Raw genomic sequence first — 23157 nt, 5'->3', positions numbered from 1 at the left:
TATGAAAATAATGATCTCAGTGCCTATAAAAGTAATATACATAAACATGCAGGCTTGGGCATTAGAATGCTTTCTAAAAAAGTGCATACAGCAAAAAAAATCTAGAAAAAAGAAGAGTAACTATCTAAATAACTGTGCATTATTACGGAAAAAAATAATGGGCATTTTACTATTTTGTATCCAAGACAAATTGTAACAACGGTAGAAGAGGCCAGCCAGTACTCATGACCATGTGGCAGTTAAGATGGGTTGGACCCATTTGTACTACAGTTAGAAAGAAGCAGAGAAGAATGAGGGAGTAACTTTAGGGTAAACAACCTGTTGGTTGCAGTGAAAGTGCCCAGGCTGCCATCGCCACAGCGCGCAGAACCTTCCAGAAGGGCAGCTCCTCCCCCACCCCAGCAACAGCCAATGGCCTGGCGCTGCAGGGATGTGAGCCAATCAGAGCCAGGCATTCTCTGCCCAATCCCGTAACCGGGGCGGCAGGGGGCGCCGCAGGAGGCGGCCGAGGGCTGGCTGTGGCCAGCTGCTCGCCTCGCTGCGAGGATGCTGCACTGGGCCCGGCGTCCTCCAGGGCCGCCCAGTCTGCCCCGCCATGGGGCAGGGAGGTCATGGGAGAAACCATGACACTGGCCCAAACAGAGTCCTCCTGTTGCCTCCCCCACTGTTGGCTCTTGACCATATAGCTGTGAACATGCTTTGGTACCTGAGCCCATCTAGCCTCCATGTTCCCAGTTCCACCTCAAACCATGACACACTATTACCTTAAGAGCAAATAGACAATACCTTAGGCAAGGTAAGTAGCTAAAGAGTAAGCTAGGAAAATGCAAGCAAGGAAATCGTTCATTGCTGCATTGTTCATAGTAGTTCAAAGTCTTTGTTGTTTTTATTAGATAAAACATATTCCCAATTCTGTGGTTCTATCAGTCCTTTACTGGGAAGACTAATCTCAAAAGACCATCTTAAGATGTTGGAAGTAAAACACAAAAATTTTTTTTCAAGTCATACTGCAGGGTGATGATACAAAATGAAAGCCAGTCTTAAACAATATTACAGAATTTTCCAGCCAATCCCTTGGGAAATATTTAGGGGAAAGGAAGAAGCAGAACAAGAAGGTACAATATGAAGAGTTAAAACCTGCCTCTGATGGATGCAAGGAAAGAAATAGCATGACACAAAAAGGGATAAGAAGATGAAGATACTTAGATACCAGCCAAATCTTATCTTTTCTTATTGCTGAAACTGTCACAAGGAAGTTATAAGATTGAAAAAAATGATTGAAGGGACAGATGCTGCGAGAATGTAAGACCCAGTAAAATGTATCACTAAATGCAGACATCCAGGAGAGAACAAGAATATGTAAAATCTTTCTTTGGGGAGATCATCGAAGATAAGGATTTTCTCAGATCACACTCTCCACTTGTCTAGTCCCAGAGCTTCCACATCATACTGCCCTACATATATATAATATTCTGCCATATATTGAGATTTCCACTTAAACTCAAAACCCTCACTGCTCACTTAGCAGCACACTAATCAGTGGTCAGTCTGCCTGTTGTCCAACCCTCCTCCTAGGAATGAGGATTTTAAACTACAGAAGGGACTGCATTTGCCAAAATTCTATCAAGGCAAAAGTCAGAAGAAAAACCATGCCTGGGAGAAAGAGTGTACGTGACAGCCATAACTAGGTACGGACTGGATTATGATTTATCTCTGACTAATACAGGCATCCATGATAAGTATCATTCAACATTTTAGAAGAATTGTAGTGACAATACCTAGGAATGGAATAGAGAGGTTCCTTGTTCCAGTACTTCGTAGTCCAGGATCAGAGAACAATTAAATGCCAAGAAGCACTGAGTTTTGATTGCTTCCTTATTGACTACTATTACTGTTAATGTGTCCCACAACCTTTATGAAAGACTATCAGTATACACAAATCTTAAGAAACCAGTGAAGGTTTCACCTAAATTTCACAGTTAGCCGCTTAGACTGAATCTGCCACATTTATGTATTTCCACTGGTTGTTAATCTAGCTCTTTTGGGAACTGTACCAGCACCTTACCATTAACTAGGTAAACTGTTATATAATGCAATGAGTAATAAATGTAAAGGGTTTTCCATGTATTGGGGGAGGTTGCCAATCAAGGAAGTATTTTACAAATAGAATTTGTTATACTGTTGGTTGTAACATGTTTAGGCTTCAGGAAAAGCTTTTTCTTCAAAGAGTGGCTGTACAAATTCTAGTCCTAAATCCATATCATTTTAAAAATACTGTTTTATAATCTTAGAAATAGTTTTACAGTCTTAAAGACATTAACTTTTCAAGAAGCAGAGTAAACTAAGGAGAAAATGGAAATAAGTCAAAAAAACTCTAATAAGAGAAAGGCATGCAGTAATCCACCATGACCATCACAATGCCTCATTCTCCAGTGTCATGAAGAGAAGGTAAGCTGTAATTAAAGACAGATAAACAGAAAGCAAGAGAATACTGTGAATATAAGAGATAGTTGGAACTTTAAATACAGGATTTTTGTACAGGATGTCATCTTTTCCCCAAAGGAACAGAAAAAAAAAAGTGAAGCTATAAAAATTGTCTGAGGCATGTCAGGACCAGTGGAGGTTTGTACAGAGGCAAAGCAAATCCTTTCACATGCAAGCCAAGATCTGGGACAGCTGTAGACAGTCCTTACTAAGTATAATATAATAAGATATTTTTATCAGTTTATCTTGTTATAACTGTTTCTATTACTGTAGATCAAAGTCTTAGTTCATTTTTTGATAAAGTAAAATGAAGTCACTCATTCTATTTTTAAAATCTGCCACCTAAAGGAAGATTATAAAGAAAACTGAACCAGATTGTTTTCAGACGTGCACAATAGAAAATAAGAGGCAACAGTCAGAACTGGCAGTAAAGGAAATTCCATTTGAGCATAATGGGAAATAATTTCACAGTGGAAGTGGTTAAGTACTAGAACAGGCGGCCTGGTGAGAAATGGTAGAATCTGTCCTTGCAGATACTGTAAACTTGAGTGGACAAGGCTCCAAGCAACCTGACTGAACTTGGAAGCTACCCCTGCTTTGAATAAAAGTTAAACTAGATGACTCCAGAGATCCCTTCCAGTCTAAGTTATCCTATGACTATTCTAATAAAGATGACTCTGATAAACCACAGTGTAGTTCATTCTTCAGGGTGAACTCCATATTACAGTTGTCTCAGCAACAGTACTGATACCCATATTGCTATAAGTTCACAAGAATCTTCAGGATCATCTTTACTTTGGGACGGGAGCTATCTCTGGGAGGTGGTAAGAGAGGATCTGGGACACAGACTGATCACAGACTGAAAAGTGACAAAATAGATAAAGCCTGTGCAGATCATCTGTAAATCTGGATTTTCAAAGTTGCTAGTTGTTATTATGTGTATGGGCCCCATGGCAAGATATATTTCTTTTCCCATTAAGCTGATTTCTTTCAAGTAAAAAGACATCCTATAACAAGAGTGACAGCAGAACACAGCTGTTCTTTAGCTGAATAGTTTCACTGTCATTCACTGTTACATGTTGGCAGGTGTGAAGGCAAGGATGAACAATAGAGGCTGCATCCATTGGTGTCCTGTTCCATAACTAAAAGTGCTTGTTTCCACAGAGTCAGATATTCTAGCTATTGAAGATTTTAAACTGTTGCACCATTTTTCACAGTATATACAGTAGCAGTTTACCAATCTTGACATCTGTCATGGCTCCCATATACAGCAGTAAATAAATTTAAATTTTAATAAAGGATGCATATATCTGTCTGTCTGTCTGCCTGGTAACAATCTTGTTCTATCTTGTTGGTAAGAGCAACCTCAGCTGCTAGATGAGAGCTGCTCTCTGTTAGGGAGAGAGTTTTTTTTTTATTATTTTTTTTTTTTTTCCCCAGGGATAGCCACAGAGTCCCTTTTATTCTTCTCATCTGCACATTTATTACTCTTTTTGTCTATGCTACTTACTTTTTTGTCTTTAATAATAAACCAAAGCTTTTTTTTTCTGTCATGCTGCTGAGTACTCATATTTATTACTTATTTTGTGACATAAACTTTTAACTGTTCTCAAAGTGACAGCAGCAGGATCTTATGATCTTTAATAATATATCCTAAGGGATTATTTGATATCTGTCTTCTAAATAACTAGGTCAGCTTCCCAGAGTATAGAAAACAAATAACAAAAGGTTAAATAATGTATTTTCTCCATACAATATATCTTATTTTCAAGAGGAAAAGTCTATCTTTAATCACCAGCTTGGTATTTCCAAACAAATAGAAATGTTAATTATTTGCTCTTATGTCAAAATGGGCACTGGGCAAACAGTAATATTAGTAGATATATAGTAGTATTACCTAGATAGGAATGTACTTGGGTTACAAAGGAACTTTTAATACAGAACCATTCTCTATTGGTTTCCTAAAAGAACATTCTCTTCTGTCCTTATTAGCATCGGAGTTTTAAAGAAAAAAAGTCATAGCAGTCTCATCAGGGATTTAAACTGTACTTTCAGATACTTGTTTCTATTTTTTTGGATCAACAGAACAACCAGTCTCGCCATATTTTTGTCCCTGTTCACCTACCTTATTTCAATGTGGCAAACTCCAGGTAGAACAAAGCTTGTGAAACTGGATTTTGCACCCAGGATGTGAAGCTTTTGTCATTCTAATTATATTAGTTTCCCATAAGCCTCTAAAGAGTCCTTTCCAATTAACAAGCTAAGAGCCTGCATCAGAAACCTATTTATCCTACCACAGATCAAGTCAAAGACAATTCGGCTCTGTGGGAGGGACTGATTAATAGTGATAAAAAGCTATTTTTTTTTTCCTTTCTTTGCAAATGGACTTAGCAGGGTAGAGTCACAGAACTGCAATACAAAGGAAAAGAAAAAACAATGTTTACAAAAAGTGAAGAGGCATAAAACTGGGCTGACAGCAGGAGAAGTGAAATAGCAATATACAGGAAATTAATTTTAACAAGTAGAGGAGCAAAAAGTTATAGAAATATCACACCTTAGTAAAGCGCATCATATTATGAAAGTATAGAAACAAATGCCTCCCTGTTTCTCCTTTAAATAATGGATTCTTTCCCAGGCCGTCATACAACTAATTTGCTTCTGAGAGTATTGTTATACTATTCATCTTGAAAAAAAAAAAGACTGTTAAAAATGCTTAACAAATGCTTAAAAATATTTAACTTCAATATGCAACTTCTGTCAATATTTTCAAATTTTGCTTTCTGAATGATCCTCCCATACATTCTTCTTTTTCCTACAAATGAGAACCCTCTGAACTAAGTCTTCATGAGTTTAGAGTGCTTGGAGTTTCCAAACGTGAACAACTGAAACACTTTGTTGGAAGGAACATGTATTTAATAATATACATAGATAATCAAATAATATATAATCAAACACTGAGAACATATTATTTCCCCCACTGGCTACAGAGTTAAGTACTGTCACAAGTAGATACAAAACTTTCAATATTTTCCCATTCACATATTCCACTAATAAAAAGCAATTCTAAAAGAAATTTTTTTCCTCCTACATATTTGAGATGATTACATAAAGAAAGCAAATGAATTATTTCTATTCTTGTTATAAAAGAACTAGTGTGATGAATGGTGCAGAATGTGTGCAAAATACAGATTAACTATGAATAATAAAAAACAAAGGCAAAATATAGGAAGAAGGAGAATAAATCAGTAAGCCAATGTGATAGTCTATGATTGCTATAGAACTGCCTTTCAGGTTACAATTTTCTATTAATATATTGAATGATATATAATCATATAGAGAACAGAAGAAAAAATATTTTCTTGAAACACTTAGAACATTTATGTCTTCTGAATTTATCTTCAAAATTTTAGAATTACGAAAGAGAGTACTTGAGGACTACCAGCTATTATTTCTGCCTTTGAGTTCCTCTATACTGGTAATTTGTATTCTATAAAAACTAAAATGTTCATCTTGACATTCAATTGGCATTTATTTTAAAAGCTAATGCTCCAGAAGTTTCTATTTGGTTCAAAGTAAACCAAAGAAAATATTGTCATGAAGCCTTGATTTAATCCATTTTTCTCATTTGAGTTTGACAACAGAAACTCATATGGATTGAAGATAACACTTTCAAGAAGGGACAACTTGAGGAGATCTTGAAAGGGACATGGAAAAGCAACAGATTAAGAGCTTCACAATTTAGATTTTAGAGTCTTCAGCAACAAAACTTATGAAAACATTCAGGATAGCTTAGGAATGATGTAAACAACTAAACGTTTAAAGATTAAGATTTTCAAAACAACTCAGTTTTTCAATTTATGATTTCTATTATATAAATTCAATGCATTTGCTAAAAATAAATAAATAGATAAAACACAAATTATAACAATATGGAGAAAAATAGAAAAATGTTATCTTGTCCATTAAGGGAAACAAGGAACAAGTTCAACAGTAACATCAAAGTAACATATGCAGATGAGAATTAAATGAATTTAGAAGAGTCTAAAACTACACTATACTATAGTATACTAGACAGCTTGAGGAAGACCCAGTTGTTTGTGTTTGTGAAACCTGATGTTTCAGTGTTTTTCTGGAAAGGTCATCTTGGCAGAATTACCCATGTTGCCTACCAACAGTATAATGAGGAAGAATTCCTTCTTAATTAATTTACTATCCAGATCCACATAGTACTTTGCAACTCAGACCTAGATAGCCATGTGAACTGTATTTGAAACTCTCTCACTTCTACACATTAATGTTACTTCTATACTCTGGAAAAACTGTTTCCTTTCTGACATAGTCCTAGGTTATCCCTCATCTCTAGGCTTACCTATTTTTAATTGTTACTGGTCGTGAAATACAACCTAAGCTTATTCAGCTTATTTCATACACAGTGGCTAAATATCAGAGCTCTGGTACCCTACAATGACTCTTACTTTCCAGATCTTTTTTCAAAATCCTGCTTTTTATCTTAAAATCACAAACACTATCAAAGCCTGATTTCCTCTCCAGTCTTCCACCAGGAAATACTACTTAGGGAACACATAAAAAGTAGCAGTAAGGCGCATGTGGCTTGCCTTCTTTACTCATTATAGATGATCAATATAGATACAGATTTGATACTTTTTTTCTTTTCAAATGCAACTAGTCTGTGCTGATTCAGTCAAGAACAAGCTTAGAATTAAGTAAGAATAGAATTTCAGTTCTTCTTCTATGAAAGTTTTACACAAAGCATCTAGATACCAGACCACAGCGATCATGTATGCTTATATGTTCAGACACCATGAATTGCAGCCATACAGCATTTTACTACGGCTTTTGTAACCACAATTTGCATACAACTTACCAGCGCTACCAACAATTTCTGTAGTTAAAACCATTTTCATGCTTCTCAATGAAATGGAAAGTATATGCAAACTGACAATTTTGGCTAAGGCTTATATTTATTTCAGTAAATCTACCAGAATGGAACATGCTTTTTATTTCACTAAGTGGCCTTATACTAGTTGCCTGCTGATGCAGTCTTTTTGCACATTTTTAAAAGCAAGTCATGTTCCATTGAATTTCACAGACAAGGTTTGAAACCAGTATATAATGTTTCTAACTTCTAAAAGCTGTTTGGTTTTGCATGATATTATGCAAAAAATATATTCACTGTGGCAGAAATGAATGTATGTATGTGTTACATAAGCAGGCTCTTTCTCAATCTCATGCACGCACACAAAAATGTTAATACAGATACCTCTGTATACTGGCACTCTACCTATGTATGGCTCTTAATCCTCAGCAGGATATCATAAACTTACATGATGTCTCCTAGTGCTAGACTTTATGTTAGATGAAATGTGCAGTACAACAAGTAGTAGGCAGAAGGCTCCATCTTTGCAATCTCTCTGAGGAGGCTGCCATGCATTGTTCGTTCTAGCAAATACCAGCATGGTGCATGAAGTTCTTATTACTCAGCAAATTTGGAATACCTACACTTAGTTTTAAGAGAAACATTGTTCATATGTGGAAATAAAAAATACTCTTTGGGGATGTCCAAAACATAGGCACCATCATTGTACTCCTTATACAAAATGCCTCTGCATTTTCTTGTAACAATATTAAAAGGTGATACAGAAGATTTTTTATAGCTTAGGGACACCATGCATATGCTGACACTGAGGAAGCCCCATCTGTGCACAAAAAAAGAATTAAAATGAAGCAAATAAGTATCTGTGAGGTGTTCTCCTAGCCAGCTCAATGCCCTTGAACAGACAATTCTCAATACATCAATACATCAGTGAAGAAAAGGCCTTGTGGTATTAATTTACTCTTAAAATGCCTTTAGTTGGGAATACAGATTTTTCTTTTTCTTTTCATTTAATAACCTAACAGTATGTGGTGGAAGAATACTGTAGTCTCGATGTTTATAGATTTTTAATTTCTTGTAACGTCATGCCAGAATAAAGGATGCATAGCGCATAGGTAAAAAATAAGTTATTACCTACAAGAATATACAGAAAAGAATATATCTGCAAATATACACAAAAGAAAATGTTGAGCATTACATATTTTCTGTTACCCAATAACATCTCTTGCACTCCAACAGCATATTCTGATCTCTGTAGAAGACATTAAAATGTACAGTCAAAAACACAGAGATCTAGAAGCACTTACATTTGCACTGTGATCACTTCCACTAATACAGACGACATCTTGTTTTTGAATTGTTAATATCTCTTTTGTAAGCTTCAGTCGGATGTCATAGGCATTTTCAGATACTTCATCATACAACAATGCAATACCAGTTTTAGTCTGTGAAAACAAGGCACAGAAATAGAAACAAAGGTTTTAATTATGTGAACACTTCATAATGATAAATAATAACCTCTATCCCATTCAGTACGCAAAATGCATGTAAATAAGCATTCTTTATAAAAAGATTAAACATAAAACGCCTCTTCTGTTCTGTCAAAAGACATCTAAATGGTCTTTGAAGTAAGTATTAATATATATAAAAAACATTCTCCATTATACTGTTCAACAAAGGATTTTTTACTGTAGCAAATTATGTTTATTTTTAATAATACAGCTTATATGAATTCATATTAGAAGCAGAATGTATGCACGTGTATATGTATATATGTATGCACATGTACTTCTCAGTTTCAACAAGAGATAGAGAAGTGTAATATAGTTACTGACTCAAAGTTGTTCCTTCCACTGTCTCAGGAAAAAAAATACGTAGCCTTCATAAATGTCACCTTTAAGATACAGAGTTCTAGTATGGTGCAAAATTGTTTTTATGCAGTAAACCACACATGTGCATACTGCAAACATATAGGTGTTACAGGTTTTGGTTTGGTTAAGTCAAATGGACATACATTTCTGAAGTTACGTCATCACCAGAATATTAAAGTCTATTAGTTGTCAAGTATTTTTGTATTAAAAAAGGTAAAATCTAAAAGATAGCTTGTAGCCAGAAGAAATGATTAGCCTCAAAGTTTTCTACATAACTAACAGAAAAGAAAATCTGTTTTGACTTTTGATTTACTTGCATATGCATAGATTTCCTACAGTCATGGAATTAAAGAAGAAGCATGCCCTATACACTGAATGAATGCTCCTCAACTGATTAAAAAAAATTATAACAATATTTCCATTACTATAAAGATTAAGCAGAGAGCTCTTTGGTGATTGTTAGTGAAAGCTTTTGGTCTTTAAAAAGCAGGATCAGTTCAAGCTTAAGGCACTTATATTTAAATGTCATGTAGCTCTATGCAGAAAGAAAGTCCCAAAGCATCCATTATAGTCCATGGAAATGGAAAACAGCCTAGACAGAATTCAGTTTACCCTTACAGAGCAGCTGTGCAGTTGAATTGCTCATTAGTTTCTCCTTAGTGCCCCACTGCTGCCATTTAAGACACTTCAAGATATCCAAGACAGCATGTACATGTGTGTGGCTCCCTGGGAAACCTAGGTCCTTCTAGCTGGAGGCTTGGGCAGATCTCCATGATTATAATGAGATGCAGACAACTTCATGCTAGTTGATGTCTACCTGTAGATATCTTAAGCTAGAAATTAATCTCACCACAAAAGTTTACAATGTGGAAATTCCCATCTAGGACAGCCATTTGGATTCTGTAAAGCCAGTGGTGAGAAATAAAAACTTCTGGAGCTTGATTTACCTGATCTCTTTTTTACACTCATCTAGGATGAAACAAATTGCATCATAGCTCTCTACTTCAACTTAGAAAATAAACATAAATGATGACCCGGACACAGGCGTCTAATTCTGGTCAGATGAATCTTGCCCCTAATGTCTGCTAGTAATGCCTAAAGGAAAAAAAAAATGTTCAGTGGGAGCGTAAACTTTAATTATTCTCATTCGTTTGTAAACTGACATTTTGTATTCTTTAAGTTTCAATATTTTAAAAATTCCAGTATGATCAGATGATTTATCAATACAATTTTATAAATGACAGCATATGAAAATTGTGTCAACACCATCTGCTTAACAGATGGCTATGTTAGAGCAAGTGTTTTTAAATAGTAGAATGGCCTTGCACAATCACCTTTCCCACATTTTGCTTCCATTCAAAGGTTCTGCATCGCATCACTATTTCACCCAGCCTGGCAATCTTTGCTGATATGCCAGATTATGCTTTACAGAAACATCTTGAGAGAAGAGAACACGTATATAATATAAAATCAGAACATACTACTGGCTAGTAACTGTTACCCATCTTTAGAAGTAATACAATGAAAAAAACCTGAGCTTTTATTTGTAACAGCCCATTAAATAATGAATGAATCACTTACAGTAAGTGATTAAATATTTTAGCATTTTCTATCATGCTATTTAAACTGAAAGTCTCACTGAAGTTCATCTATTCCTATTAAAGTGAGTACCTACTTCACACTTTATCTAACTTTCAATGTGATCTAAGACGACATGCAGCAATACCCTATTTGCTTTCAAAATCAATAAGATAAATTAGATTTTTCTCAACCTTTCAAATATGTCTTTTTAAATAACTATAAATGGCTGTGAATTAGAATTCAGAACGTTCACTTGTTCCTTCTTTGTGTTAAAGAGATGTTACAAGTAACTCTACATTCATTAGGCAGATTCCAGTATGGACAAAGTACTTCTTTAAAGAAAAATATTTTAATGGCAATTAAGTTTTTGCATGTGCTTGTATTTACAGCATTTAAACTGTGCTAGATTTGTCTTGATTTCTCTTTTTTAAGTGTCTTTATAAAGTAACTGTTTCAATAACTGGTATCCAAAAGTGAGATTTGAAGAGTAAAAATATCTCCTAAAAATGACATAGTAATGTTAGAGACCATACACCAAATTTGTATGTGCTTTGTAATAAAAGAATGCACAAAGTGCCCAGAGAGTTCTAGCTCAATAGGATTTAGGTACTTATAGTGAGTAGTAAGGGAATATGTGTTTAAATTCATTAGAGCAGATGAGGAAATTAAATGTTGATCACCATACCAATATATACCATCCTAGTAAGTTTTCTAGACATTGGCCACAGGAGAAGGAAAGTGTGTGTGGTGTGTGCATACATGTATGCAGAGAGAGGAAGAGAAAAGGGCGAACAGCAGCATACACATCACACTAGTCATGACATGTAGGAAAACTTAGTCACTATACTTTGAAATCAGAAACACTGAGGCGTACTTTCTTGAGCAAACTCAAAAAACTGTCAATACCACACAGAAGAAAAGAGCACTTTCTAGGGAGAGCTAGAATTGCAGACGAATCCTTTTATCAGATTTCTATTGTTCACTACTCAAGGCAGGTCCTCTATCAGTGTATTTGCTTTAAAGTGCTCCTTATTCAGCCTAATTTTTTGGGACCCTACTTAAATTATCATAATTCTCTCAGCGCACTGTGTCTGCAGCCTAAATATCAGAGCTGTGAATTCTGTTTCAGAGTAGACATCTATAGGCCAAACTTTGGTCTTAATGGCATAAGTATTTGCCTCCATTACTTTGATATTGAAAAAGCTTGCAAAAAATCAGGCAGACATAATGTGTAAAAGTGGTGTTAAGGTGTATTAGGTCTTCTTTTACAGAAACTATTTATTTGTTTACATCTAATTGTTTCTCAAACATAATACTGAATTAGACCAATGTTTTTCAGGCTTTTCATGCTAGTAACTATTTCATGTAAAAAAAAAAGTTTTAAACTCTTTTACATAGATTTAGATTATAGAACTTTTCAGTAACTCAAAACTTCTTTCTCTTCTTCCCTCTGTCTAAATGGCTTTTATCATTTATGGTCACTATTGTGGCCAACTGAATGGAGTGTCTTTAGACCTGTAAGAAATTTTATCATCTGGAGTGTCCCTTACAGTATCTAAAAAATACTCTACTGTAGTGCACTGAGTTACACTGGTCCTCCAGCAAAAATCACCATTTGCTGATTCTCATCTTTAATAAATATATTTATAGCTTCAGTAGCACAGCAGTTTGATTTTCAACTAGTAAAAATACATTTCTAAATAAGCTTTTTTCATTTGTAAAGAAAATTCTTTTAGCATGATACTTAAATTTAACTTTTTAAAGTGAAATTCCACATTATAAATAAAAGTACTTTATGAATAATTATTATAGCTCAGAAACAGTGATTAAATTCTTTAATCCGGTTTTGAAGGTTTTCCTGAAAACTTAACTATGTTGAAATTCAGTATCTTGGTGATTTACTGATCTTTGGGAGGACATGTGAGAAGTGCAGTCACTAATGTTTATCTTATGTCACTTTAAATTAAGCAGAAAGAGAATTTTAGATTCACTGTCTGTCCCACAGTCAGTGCTCTCACCATTAAGTTAAGGAAGACTTAAATTTACCCTCTCATAACTGTTCTGATATATTTTAAAGACAACTTCTACTATTGTGACCAAAAGATAAAGGAAGGCATTTTCTCAGAAAAGGACAGAATTCAAATTTGAAATGACTTCGACAAATACAAAAATGATTTTAACAAATAGAATGACACATCATAGAAAAAAAGTGGAAGGTACTACACTCTATGAAGAATAATCAGTTGCATGTTATTGGGAAAACTTGTACCATTTCCTCAAGAATGGAAACAGATAATCACTGCCAGAATCAATGGAAAAATGTTAGCGTCACTATCTTGTTGCAATAAAGGCAAACACGGGTCATTTCTGTGGCTCTGCTTTTGGTTCTCTCCAACTGATTTGCTTCCCTTCCCACAACAAACGATAGAGCCCAAAAGTGAAAATAGCACTGCTGCCTTGTAGTACAAAATTCCTTAACAATGCTGAGTACGAGGGAAAATTATTTCATACCCATGAAGTAATCCATTATCACAGTGTTGATACACTGTAATACATCCCAGTAATTTGTTTCTTTTTATACAGTATTGTGACAGTGCTGATTCATGGCGATGCTAGAGAAAAGAGATAATAAATTGAAAAGACGCAAGAACAAAGCAAAAATTAAAAATGAACAGAGATCTGGAAAATGGACTATATAAGTAATTCTGCATGAATTAGGGCTGTATACCTTAAAGACACAACAACAGGGGATGATGACAGTTTTCAGGTACTTCAAAGCATATTACAAAGACAAATGGAAAAAAAATAATATCTGCTTTCTTTAGCGTATTCTTACTGCAAGTAAACTGCAGTCCTCAGATTGCTGGGACAGATTATGGATTTTCATCACTGGGGGATGCTGAGAGAAAATGAACAAGTGGTACAGGTACTAATCCTCTTTACATGGCAAAAATCCTGGACAAAATGATTTCTTTCAGATCTACTTGTCTATGATACTAATATTTATGACTTCTTGCATATGACTGGAATTGTGCATCCTTGAAGAATTCTATCTGGCTTTGAAAGAGTATCTGCACTGAAAATCCTGTTGTTGATACAGGAGAGCTGTGAAAAATAACCAGAAGACCTAAAGAAGTTTATCATTTAGGGACCTACAAATGGACTCATGACATTCAAAATAGAATACGTTAACATTAAAAATTTTCATACCAGTTAATCTGAAGGAAGACTGTACACTAAAGAGAACGGTAACTTTGTCTTTCATGAACAGAAGATAATTCCAGGCTTGAGAGACCCTGGGTGTATAGGCTTTTTGATGGACCAACATGGAATAAAAGGATAAGGACAGCAGATATGTAGCCATCTCTTCTCCAGGCTGAACCAGCCCATCTCTCTCAGCCTCTCCTCATGGAGGATGTATTGCAGGCCCCAGCAATCTTGGTGATCTTCTGCTGCAATTCCTCTGGTTTAGTAACATCTTTCTTGCACTAGGTGGCCCAAAACTGGAGGGTGTATTCTAGATGCAGTCTAATGAGTGTCAAGTATAGGGTGATAATCACTTCCTAATCTACCGGTTGTGGTCCTACTAATACAGTCCAGCATTCTGTTGACCTCTTTACGGCCAGAGCTCACTGTTTGCTTATGTTCAGCTTGTTGTCTACCAAACCTCAATGTCCTTTCCAGCAGAGCTGCCCCTCAGCCAACTAGCCCCCAGCCATGGGGGCTGTCTTTACCCTGTCATTGCCAGGGACCCTGTCTTCCCACATGCAGGACTTTTAATTCATCTTTATTGAATTTCATGAGGTTCCATTTCTCTAGCTGGAGTCTCTGAATGGCATATGGGCTGCACCCTCCAATTTGTTGTTATCTGCAAATTTGACAAGCAAGCTCTCCATGACCTCCCCCAGGTTCTCTAATAAAGATGTTAAACAGAACAGGTCTCAGGATAGACCCCCAAAGAACTCCACTTGCCATAGGCATCCAGGTAGAGTACAACCATTAACCAATATGCTCTAAGTAGTTTTTTGCCCATCTACTTGTCCACCCACCCATCTAGACTAAATCCCTGAAGTCAGAGGCTACAGCAGTAGAGTAACCTCTAGTGGAGTATTTCTTTCCTTGTGACAAAAAACATCATAATTAAATCAATAATCATAGTAATAATGTTAATAATAAAACTATCCATTTGTTTTTTCTTTCTTTAACAGATAAATGCACAGTGAAGACAATGATCTAACTTGAAAAAAAATCCAGGAAAAAAAAAAAAAAAAAAAAAAAAAACATTATCACTTCTCCTCATCATTATATCCACAAGCAGTACAAAACTCAGAAGATGATACAGAGGTGCTTGAAAGAACTATCAGATCTGGTACCAGAAGACTTTTTGCTTATACTGCAGCAATAGGAATAACAATTACAATATGTTATGACAAAGTGCCTAGTCATTATGATCTTTTTATAGGGAGTTTAAACATCAAGAAAGAAATTATCATTCAAAGAGTTGAACCAAGGATTAAGAGCACATATTCAACAATAACAGTTATTTCTTAATAGGTAATAAAAGGGAAAAGCCAGGATCTCTTGGATTTTTTTTAATGTACTTAATGTAGTTACAGAAATGCATACTAAATATTGCTAAACATACTAAATATTGCTAAAAATACTTATGAGGATTCACCTACTATTTGAATAGCAACAAACATTGTGAGGCTACCCTTTTTCCTCATAATTGAATAATGCAAAACTTAGTTGCAACACTATATACTGATACAGTGAAGGCAGTAAATCAGAGACCCATTATGGTCATCAAATATGAGCTATACGAAATATTCCACCTTGTCATGACTCCTGCTCATTAATACAACATTTGTTGTAAAACTTCAGACATGAGACTAAAATTCAAAGCTGTTCCAAAACACAAGTACTTTGTCAGAGAGTACCAATGGGTTTTCATAGAGGTTTTCTTCTGGGCTCCTTTCCCCTCCCAGTCAATAATTTAATTAATCTGTGCTATTAACAATAAATACTGAAGATGGGGAAAAAAGGAGGCAGCTCAAATTTCCAAACACCTTTCTGCTTTGAACTCCTACTGCCCACTATCACTAGTACCACAACTGTCTAGTTCCTACCACCAGCGGAGTGTAGCAGTACCTTTACACGTAAGGCCCAGAGATGCCACCAGGGGCCCCTTGCTGCTTACCCAACCTCAGAGTCCAAAGGCCAGGGCTGTGCTGGACACTCCTGCATGCTACACCTTGTGTTTTGGGCTGAGGACCATGCTCCCGGCCTCTCCTCGCACACACACGTAGCTAACTGCCAGCTGCTTCTGCCGCCTCTCCAAGTGAGCACAGCAACTGCAGTGGTGACCCCAGCTCCAGCGTCGTGCATAGCCCTTGCACAAGAAGTGTCCGCCTGCCCCAGCAATTCAGTCCTTCAGCCTTCGCGGGTGGCTGGGACAGGACTACTCCCTTCCCCTAGGGCTGTTCTCAACTTGAACCTATGTGTCCCTTCCACCCCTCATCCAGTAAGTTGCCTGTTTTCCCAGCCAGCTCCCTTTACTTTGCCTTTATATCCACGCAAAACAGCAAGGTAGCACTGGAAGCCCCTGGGTTTACAGCCTGCTGTGTAGACAGAGGAAGAGGAATGTCATTGCAACATCCAGAAGAGGGTGCACTGAAGGTGAGTTGCAACAGGCAGCTGTGATGTAAAAACTTACTCGACTGAGCAAGACAGAACTGCCTGCAGCACAGCCTTGCCTAACTGCAACCTATACAAAAATGCAAACTCCCATGTAACTCAATGATACGGTGTGTGGGTGTGCACCGACAGTTACAGCCTAAAAATTGTAACCATTATGATAATAAGTATTCTGAAAAGTAGAATGACATTATACTGGAATAAATCCTGAAAGAAAAATACAGCAATATGGTCTTTGAAAGAACAACACGTATTTGTCGTAGAAAATGTATTTTCCTCTATGTGATGGTTAGCGCTCTTGCAAAACTCAGAGTTTTAACTGTTCTACATAGATAAAAACATTTAGTAGCATAAAAAAGATGAGGAATTTAAAATGCTAATTCTGTCAATGACTTGTACAGAGCACTGCACTTACATGAACTTAAGCATAACTGAGTTCAACATCTGTTGAAATGTTTTGTTAGACTAAGTATGATAAGAGCACTAAGCACCTACTTGCCTGAACCACAGAAAATGTTCACTCCTTCATAATCGTCTGGGAAGAGAAATAACAGATGGATCATTCATTTGGCCAGCCACGAAGCGTACAGTATTTGTTTTTATATATATATATATATATATATATATATATATATATGGCAAATATTGTCACTGATAAGCTTTATTCACTAAACTATGCAATGCTGCACAGGAATTGCTTGCACTTAATCGTAAACTTATTTGATTTTGATTTTAATTTTCCCTCATACACAAACTGACTTAGCAGCTGCCTTACTTCTATATTAGATGTATTTGGAATGTGTCTTCTTTCAGCTCCTATTTAAAACAAACAGACAAACCTTCAAGTCAAACCCACCAGAAATTATCCAAAAAAAAAAAAAAAAAAAAAAAAAAAAAAGAAAAAAAAAACTCCTTGGTAGCTTAATCAGTAAGTAGATAGTAAGAGTACTGATTCTTCACTTATTTCCTTTTTTTAATCCTCCCACGCAGTTAAAGTACGAGACTAGATTAGGTATTTTGATCAGCTGTTACCACATTTATAGAGTTCACAGTCATCACTGACAATCAGTGGTGAAGAACACAAATTCCTCACAGCCCATTTTTAAATGGGTGATTCATGTTCATGCAAAAGCAAGGGAATTTATCTGATGGGTATTAATGATTCCAGGATAAGTCAATTAACACTAAAGGTATTGAATCACAATATACTGTAAATTGTCAATGCAAGATATTTAATAGGTAGATATATAATTTTTATAAGAATCAGAATTAGAAACAAAAATGATCAAGAACAGATGTTTAATAAAAAGTGATTACATTTCCCCCAAAGTACAGATTATAATATATGAAATATGCATCTTGAAAGTTACTATTTTTCAAAAAGATTTTTCTTATTTTTGCACAGCTGCATTTATCAATGCTTATTGTGGATTAATATTTTACTGCATAAAATTAAAGAGTGTATTAATGTAAAGTCTTTAGAATATTTTAATTGTGATATTATTTTTCTTAGCACTTTAGGACAGTTTTTTTTTCCTAAATATTTAAGTAGCATATAGAAATCTACAAGAAAGACCAAAAGCTCAAGCTAATAGCTGTTTGAAAAGATGCTCAAAATGCATAATTTAAAAATCTATTTTCTTGCTTCCATCTAAGCCTGTCCACCAAAGGCTCTGTTCAAAATAGCCTTAGGGGCAGAATGTTGAGATTTTCTGTTAATGACATTAGTCTTGCAAGCAAAGTGATTAACAGCTGGCTCTCAGTCTGTGTGATCTTAATCATTAGAAAGGAAGCAGTAATGTCTTGTTTAATTACTGTAAGCACAGTGTGTCACCAGCTAATTAGATATGATTGATTATCTCATCCTCATTCACCTCTCAAAAGATCAGAAACAAATATTTGAATCTTGTAACACATCTTTAGAAAATGACCTTTCAGAACCTCCTTTTGGATAAAAATTGCCTGTTTAAAAATTCAAATTCTAATCAGTGCTAAATAATAGTACCACACAGCTGAATATATTTAAACACAGTCCCTATCCCAGAAAATAGTCAAGGCATAGACTTGTAGAAAAAAAAGCCTAATTTTATTTTGATTTAAATAATATCATTAAGTAAATTGATTGTTTATTCCTGTACCTCATTTTTTTCAGGGAACTAGTTACTAGGACAGAACTAACCAGCCTAAGAATATAAAGATACTCCTATGCTTACAGCAGGCAGTTACCAGTTAAACAACTTGAAACTTGAAATCCTTAGCAGTAGACCAAAAGAATGTCAAGAACATTCTCTCTGGAGGTTATTTAAGAAACAGCTAGGAGATTATCTGAAAGTTTATTTGATTATTTCTACTATTGGCACCATTCAGTGTACCCCGATTGATAGCCTCTTCCTGTTCATATATCAACATGTAAACAAAGAACATATTCTCTTAATACATACAATTGAGAGTATAATTCATAAATAGAGACTCAATCTGTTTTCTTAATCTGGAATAGTCTAGAATCAAGAATAATCAAGTATGACTATACATAATTAATATTTTTGTAATGAAATAGCTGGCTGTATTTCATTTGTCAAATCTTCCTACTTTTGCTCTCCTTTGCCATTACCCTGATACAGCTCTACCACATTCATTCTTTTTCTAGCTTTCCCATCAAGTTTTTTCCATTCTTTTAAATTTTGTTGATCTCTTCTGCCAGAACCAACTAAGCAAAGCTATATGTAACTGCTTAATTTCTGAATAAAATGTGTGTCTATATTCCTGGCTTATTTCTAAGTTTAAAATGACAAAATTAAATTCTGTAGTTTCATCATCCTACTGTGAATATTGCTATGGCAAAGAAATTCATATCTTTATTATAGTTAGAATTTCTCGTGCTATGTTGTCTTCTACTACTACTATTGGACTTTCACAGTAAGATTTAGGTAAAGATTAATCATAAGAATACAATGGGAGTTAAAAAACAGTTCCTGAGCATTAAACCAAGTCCAGGAGAAAAACTTTTATTTTCATCTGTAGTTATTGTTTTTACAGGCCACTTGCTCAGATAAACCCAGATGTCGGGTTTTTAAAATTAAAATCCTTTTAGCCCCACATTTGGCTACTAGCCTGGAAAGTAAAGAAACAGTCCAGCTTCACGTTTTATCCAAAGGCTTAATGGTATACTTAAGTTGATCCTTTGTTACACTTTCTTCTTCTTCTTTTAGTCTTGGTTACAAATTTCAGATATAACTGTGATGATCAGTAACTTTTTCATAATTTCTATATTGGACGGAAGAACACTAATTAAATGTGTCAAATGAGTTGAAATACTAAGAGTATTTCAGATAAATCTGGGAGGAGATGGATGAAGACTTATCAGTATGAAAACAAACATTTTAAGTCCTGAAATTAATAAAGAAAAACAAGATTAGACACACTAAAGAGTTGAAAAATGTAACCTACTTAAAATATATATATATCTACTTTGAAATTTTGAGCCTTTATAGGAAACATAGTGGAACTGGCAGTAAATGGCTAAGTAGCATAGGAGCCATGAAAAACCTGAGAAGTTTTGAAGAAGTTATTCTTAGCAAACTCATATTCAAGAGCAGAGACAAGAGCAGTACCTAGACAGCCAACATTAAATCGTGGAGAAGAGTCTCATTTAAAAATTGATCGTGCTAGGTCATGCTAGGAAAAGAATGGGATAAGCAGCTTGCTTACACCTAAAATACATGGAAAAACAAATTTTCCTGTAACAAGAATTTCATAGTTTCATTCTGTTCTTAGTAGAGATTTTTTACGAATAATGTGAATATAAAAAATTTCAAAAGGTATATTTGCATATAGAATTTGTAAATAGGTGATTACTACGTTGTAAGTTCCACAAAGAATGGCCTTTTTTGCAGGTGTGTACAATTTGAACCGATGAATTTCTGAATTTGCTGTGACTTCTCCATGGTGTTTAAGTACTAAATCATTCTATGAGTTAATGTTTATGTAAGCACACATAAAGATGGGCTAGACCCAAATGAGTCTTTTGCAATGAAGAAATCTTTAAACAAACAACTATTATAATTGATTTCACAGTGACTTAATATAAGTCACTTCCATATTAAGCCTGAACCAAAAAATAGCATTGAGAGTAAGTTTTGTTAAAAAAAAAAAAAAAGAGAGAGAGAGAAAGAAAAAAAGCTTCACAAATGAAGCTGTTAAAATATCTGAAAATATAATTCTCAGACTAGAAAAAAGAGTACTTAAGCTCACCTCTGGGGACAAAAACTATAAATAAACAGAAAAATGAATAAATTATCATGTTCAAGAAATTGAACAAGCATCCTTCAGAAACTAGACACTTACCCAAATAAAATCAAACAAAAGAAATTGGAAATCTAAGAGAAACTAAGAGTTTTATGGAATACGCATGAATAGACGAAAAAAAGCAGATAGTGTGAGTTTTTAAAACAAGTGATTTATTTGAATCAGATTTCTTCAGAAAAGATGAAGAATATCTGTCCTAAGTGACTTTTTATGGGCAAAAAAAAGCATAGTCAGAGACAGCAAGTGTATGTTCATCTACTTTTAAAAGCAGTAGATTATCTGAGGTGAATAAATATTTGTCCAGAACTCAAATGGACTTCTATTTTTAAAGCATACACTGTCTCATTAGCATCAAGATGACCAAGCAAGTAGTCTAAGGCTAAAAAAATTATTCCAGAAATATTGCTAAGTCTGATTCTGGCACTTGAATATAAAAGTTATTTCACATCTCTTTCTTAACTTCAAAATTTGACTGATATTAATATTATATTATATTGTAATATAGTCAGTCTAGTCAACTGGTTCTCATACACTGCCAGTGTAACCATTTGGCTTATGCTTATTCAGACATATTTATACACAAATACTTGTGAACCAGCTCACAAAAATAAAGCTATTAGGAACAGATCAAATAAATTTGTAAGCAGTATTAAGTATAAAAGCATCTGAAGGTAAACCAAGTGATAAAAGATTTGGATATTTCAAGGGTTTTGACAAAACTCTTCCTAAAGATATGTTTCAGAGTATAATAAATTTACAGTGGAAGTTGATTTTTTATTCATAAATGTCCCTCCAGTTCATCTAACACTCACAATTATTAGCCATACGGCACTGGACTAGCACAATTTTCAATTGATACTTCACGGAAAAGCTTTACTCTGGTTCTGCAAGTAAGGGAGTATATCTACATTACATACTGCAGTTCAACACATGTACCATGGAAGAGAACAAATAACACCTCCCATTCAAACACAGTTTTGTAAAAAACAAATGCAGAAACTCTGACAGGTTGATTCAGAATTGTATTTAGAATTTTCTTTATCAACAGGCTTCTCTTCAAATAGCAGATCTTACCTAAGCTGATACCTTGTGGACAGGAATTCTGGGATTCAGTTTTGCAAGAGGAAAAAAAGGCCAAAAGAAAGGAAAATGAGAATATGAATTCTTTTTAAAATTTTGTTTGTTCTTGAGAAAATCAAGTCATCTTTGGGTTTTTTCGTATTTTAAGAGCTTAATTGTATCAATTGCAGAAAGGGTTTTCAATCTTTAGATATCTGTTTTAAAAATAGTGTAACTAAATGCATCAACAACATTTTTTCTTTTATTTTTTTTTCTTTTAAACAATGTTTACAAGAATCTTTTTGGAATATTATAGATAAGTCAGGCTTCTAGTCATTCTTAGGAAAGCTGGCAAAGCAAAGACATGATGGATAAGATATTACAGTATGTCACTGCAAAAATACTGAACATTATTCATCATGAAGGCAGTCTACCTATATAGATAACAGATTTCATTGATAAAGAGTAGTGTGTATTTGCTATAAAAAATTCTGGGAATTAATTTCCAAAATACATTTTCATTAAGCATTCCCTAAATCAAGGCTATTATGTACTACTCATGTAAATGGTGCACAGGCAAGAAAAGGGTCCAGAGAATAAAATGAAAGTTTGCTGGAAAAACGTATATACTCTTGAGTAAAATATTGACAGTTTAATATTTTATGCAAGTATAAGAATCAGATTTTCAGGGCAACACAATAGTGTTATTTTTGAAGGAAATCGGGAGAGTACAGGTATGGATGTGGAGAGAGGGGTATTGCTTGGCATAACATAGCATTTTGAGAGAAGAGCAAGAGGAGGAGAATATAGACTTGAAAATAAGAATATAGACTTGAAAATAAGAATAGAAGAAACAACAACAAGAGGACTTAACAGTAACAGCAGGAGACAAGAAGAAAAGCAAAGAAGAGGAATAGGGAGAGAAAAATGAAAAAAAAAGTATTTTTAAAAAATATGTTTAAAGAAACTAACTTCTCTTTCACAGCACAGAGATAATAACCATGAGAACTCAACATGTTAACTATGCACAGAGCTGATATAAAAATCTGGGTGAAAAATGGAAACTGAGAATTGGTAGAATCTGCGCTTAGTGATAGTGCTATCCAAAACAATTTAATGCCTGTGCTTTTCTTTTTGCTGATCTTTGCCTTAGCATATAAAGCATTGAAGATTTTCTGATTAGAGGGTCAGTACAGGGCACCTCCCATGGTCCTGCTTAGATTTTCTTCATTTCATAAATGTCAAAGGCTTATTTTTGGCTTCATT

At 34.8% G+C, this 23157-nt stretch overlaps 1 protein-coding gene across 3 annotated transcripts in view; it reads right to left on the bottom strand.

The window, feature by feature from the left end:
* SNTG2 (syntrophin gamma 2) overlaps positions 1-23157 on the bottom strand; it is a 296093-nt gene that overhangs the window by 170714 nt on the left and 102222 nt on the right. For 2 of the 3 annotated variants that reach the window (XM_062572982.1, XM_062572983.1), the window contains exon 2: positions 8686-8823. In XM_062572982.1, coding sequence (XP_062428966.1) covers positions 8686-8823 — 138 coding nt within the window. Of the gene's footprint in view, positions 1-8685; positions 8824-23157 lie in introns of those variants that run through there. The other variant, XM_062572984.1, reaches the window with a different exon arrangement.

This window comes from Rhea pennata, chromosome 3 (assembly GCF_028389875.1).
Source record: "Rhea pennata isolate bPtePen1 chromosome 3, bPtePen1.pri, whole genome shotgun sequence".
NCBI classification, from domain to species: Eukaryota; Metazoa; Chordata; class Aves; order Rheiformes; family Rheidae; genus Rhea; species Rhea pennata.
This window is presented reverse-complemented; position numbering and strand designations above follow the sequence as displayed.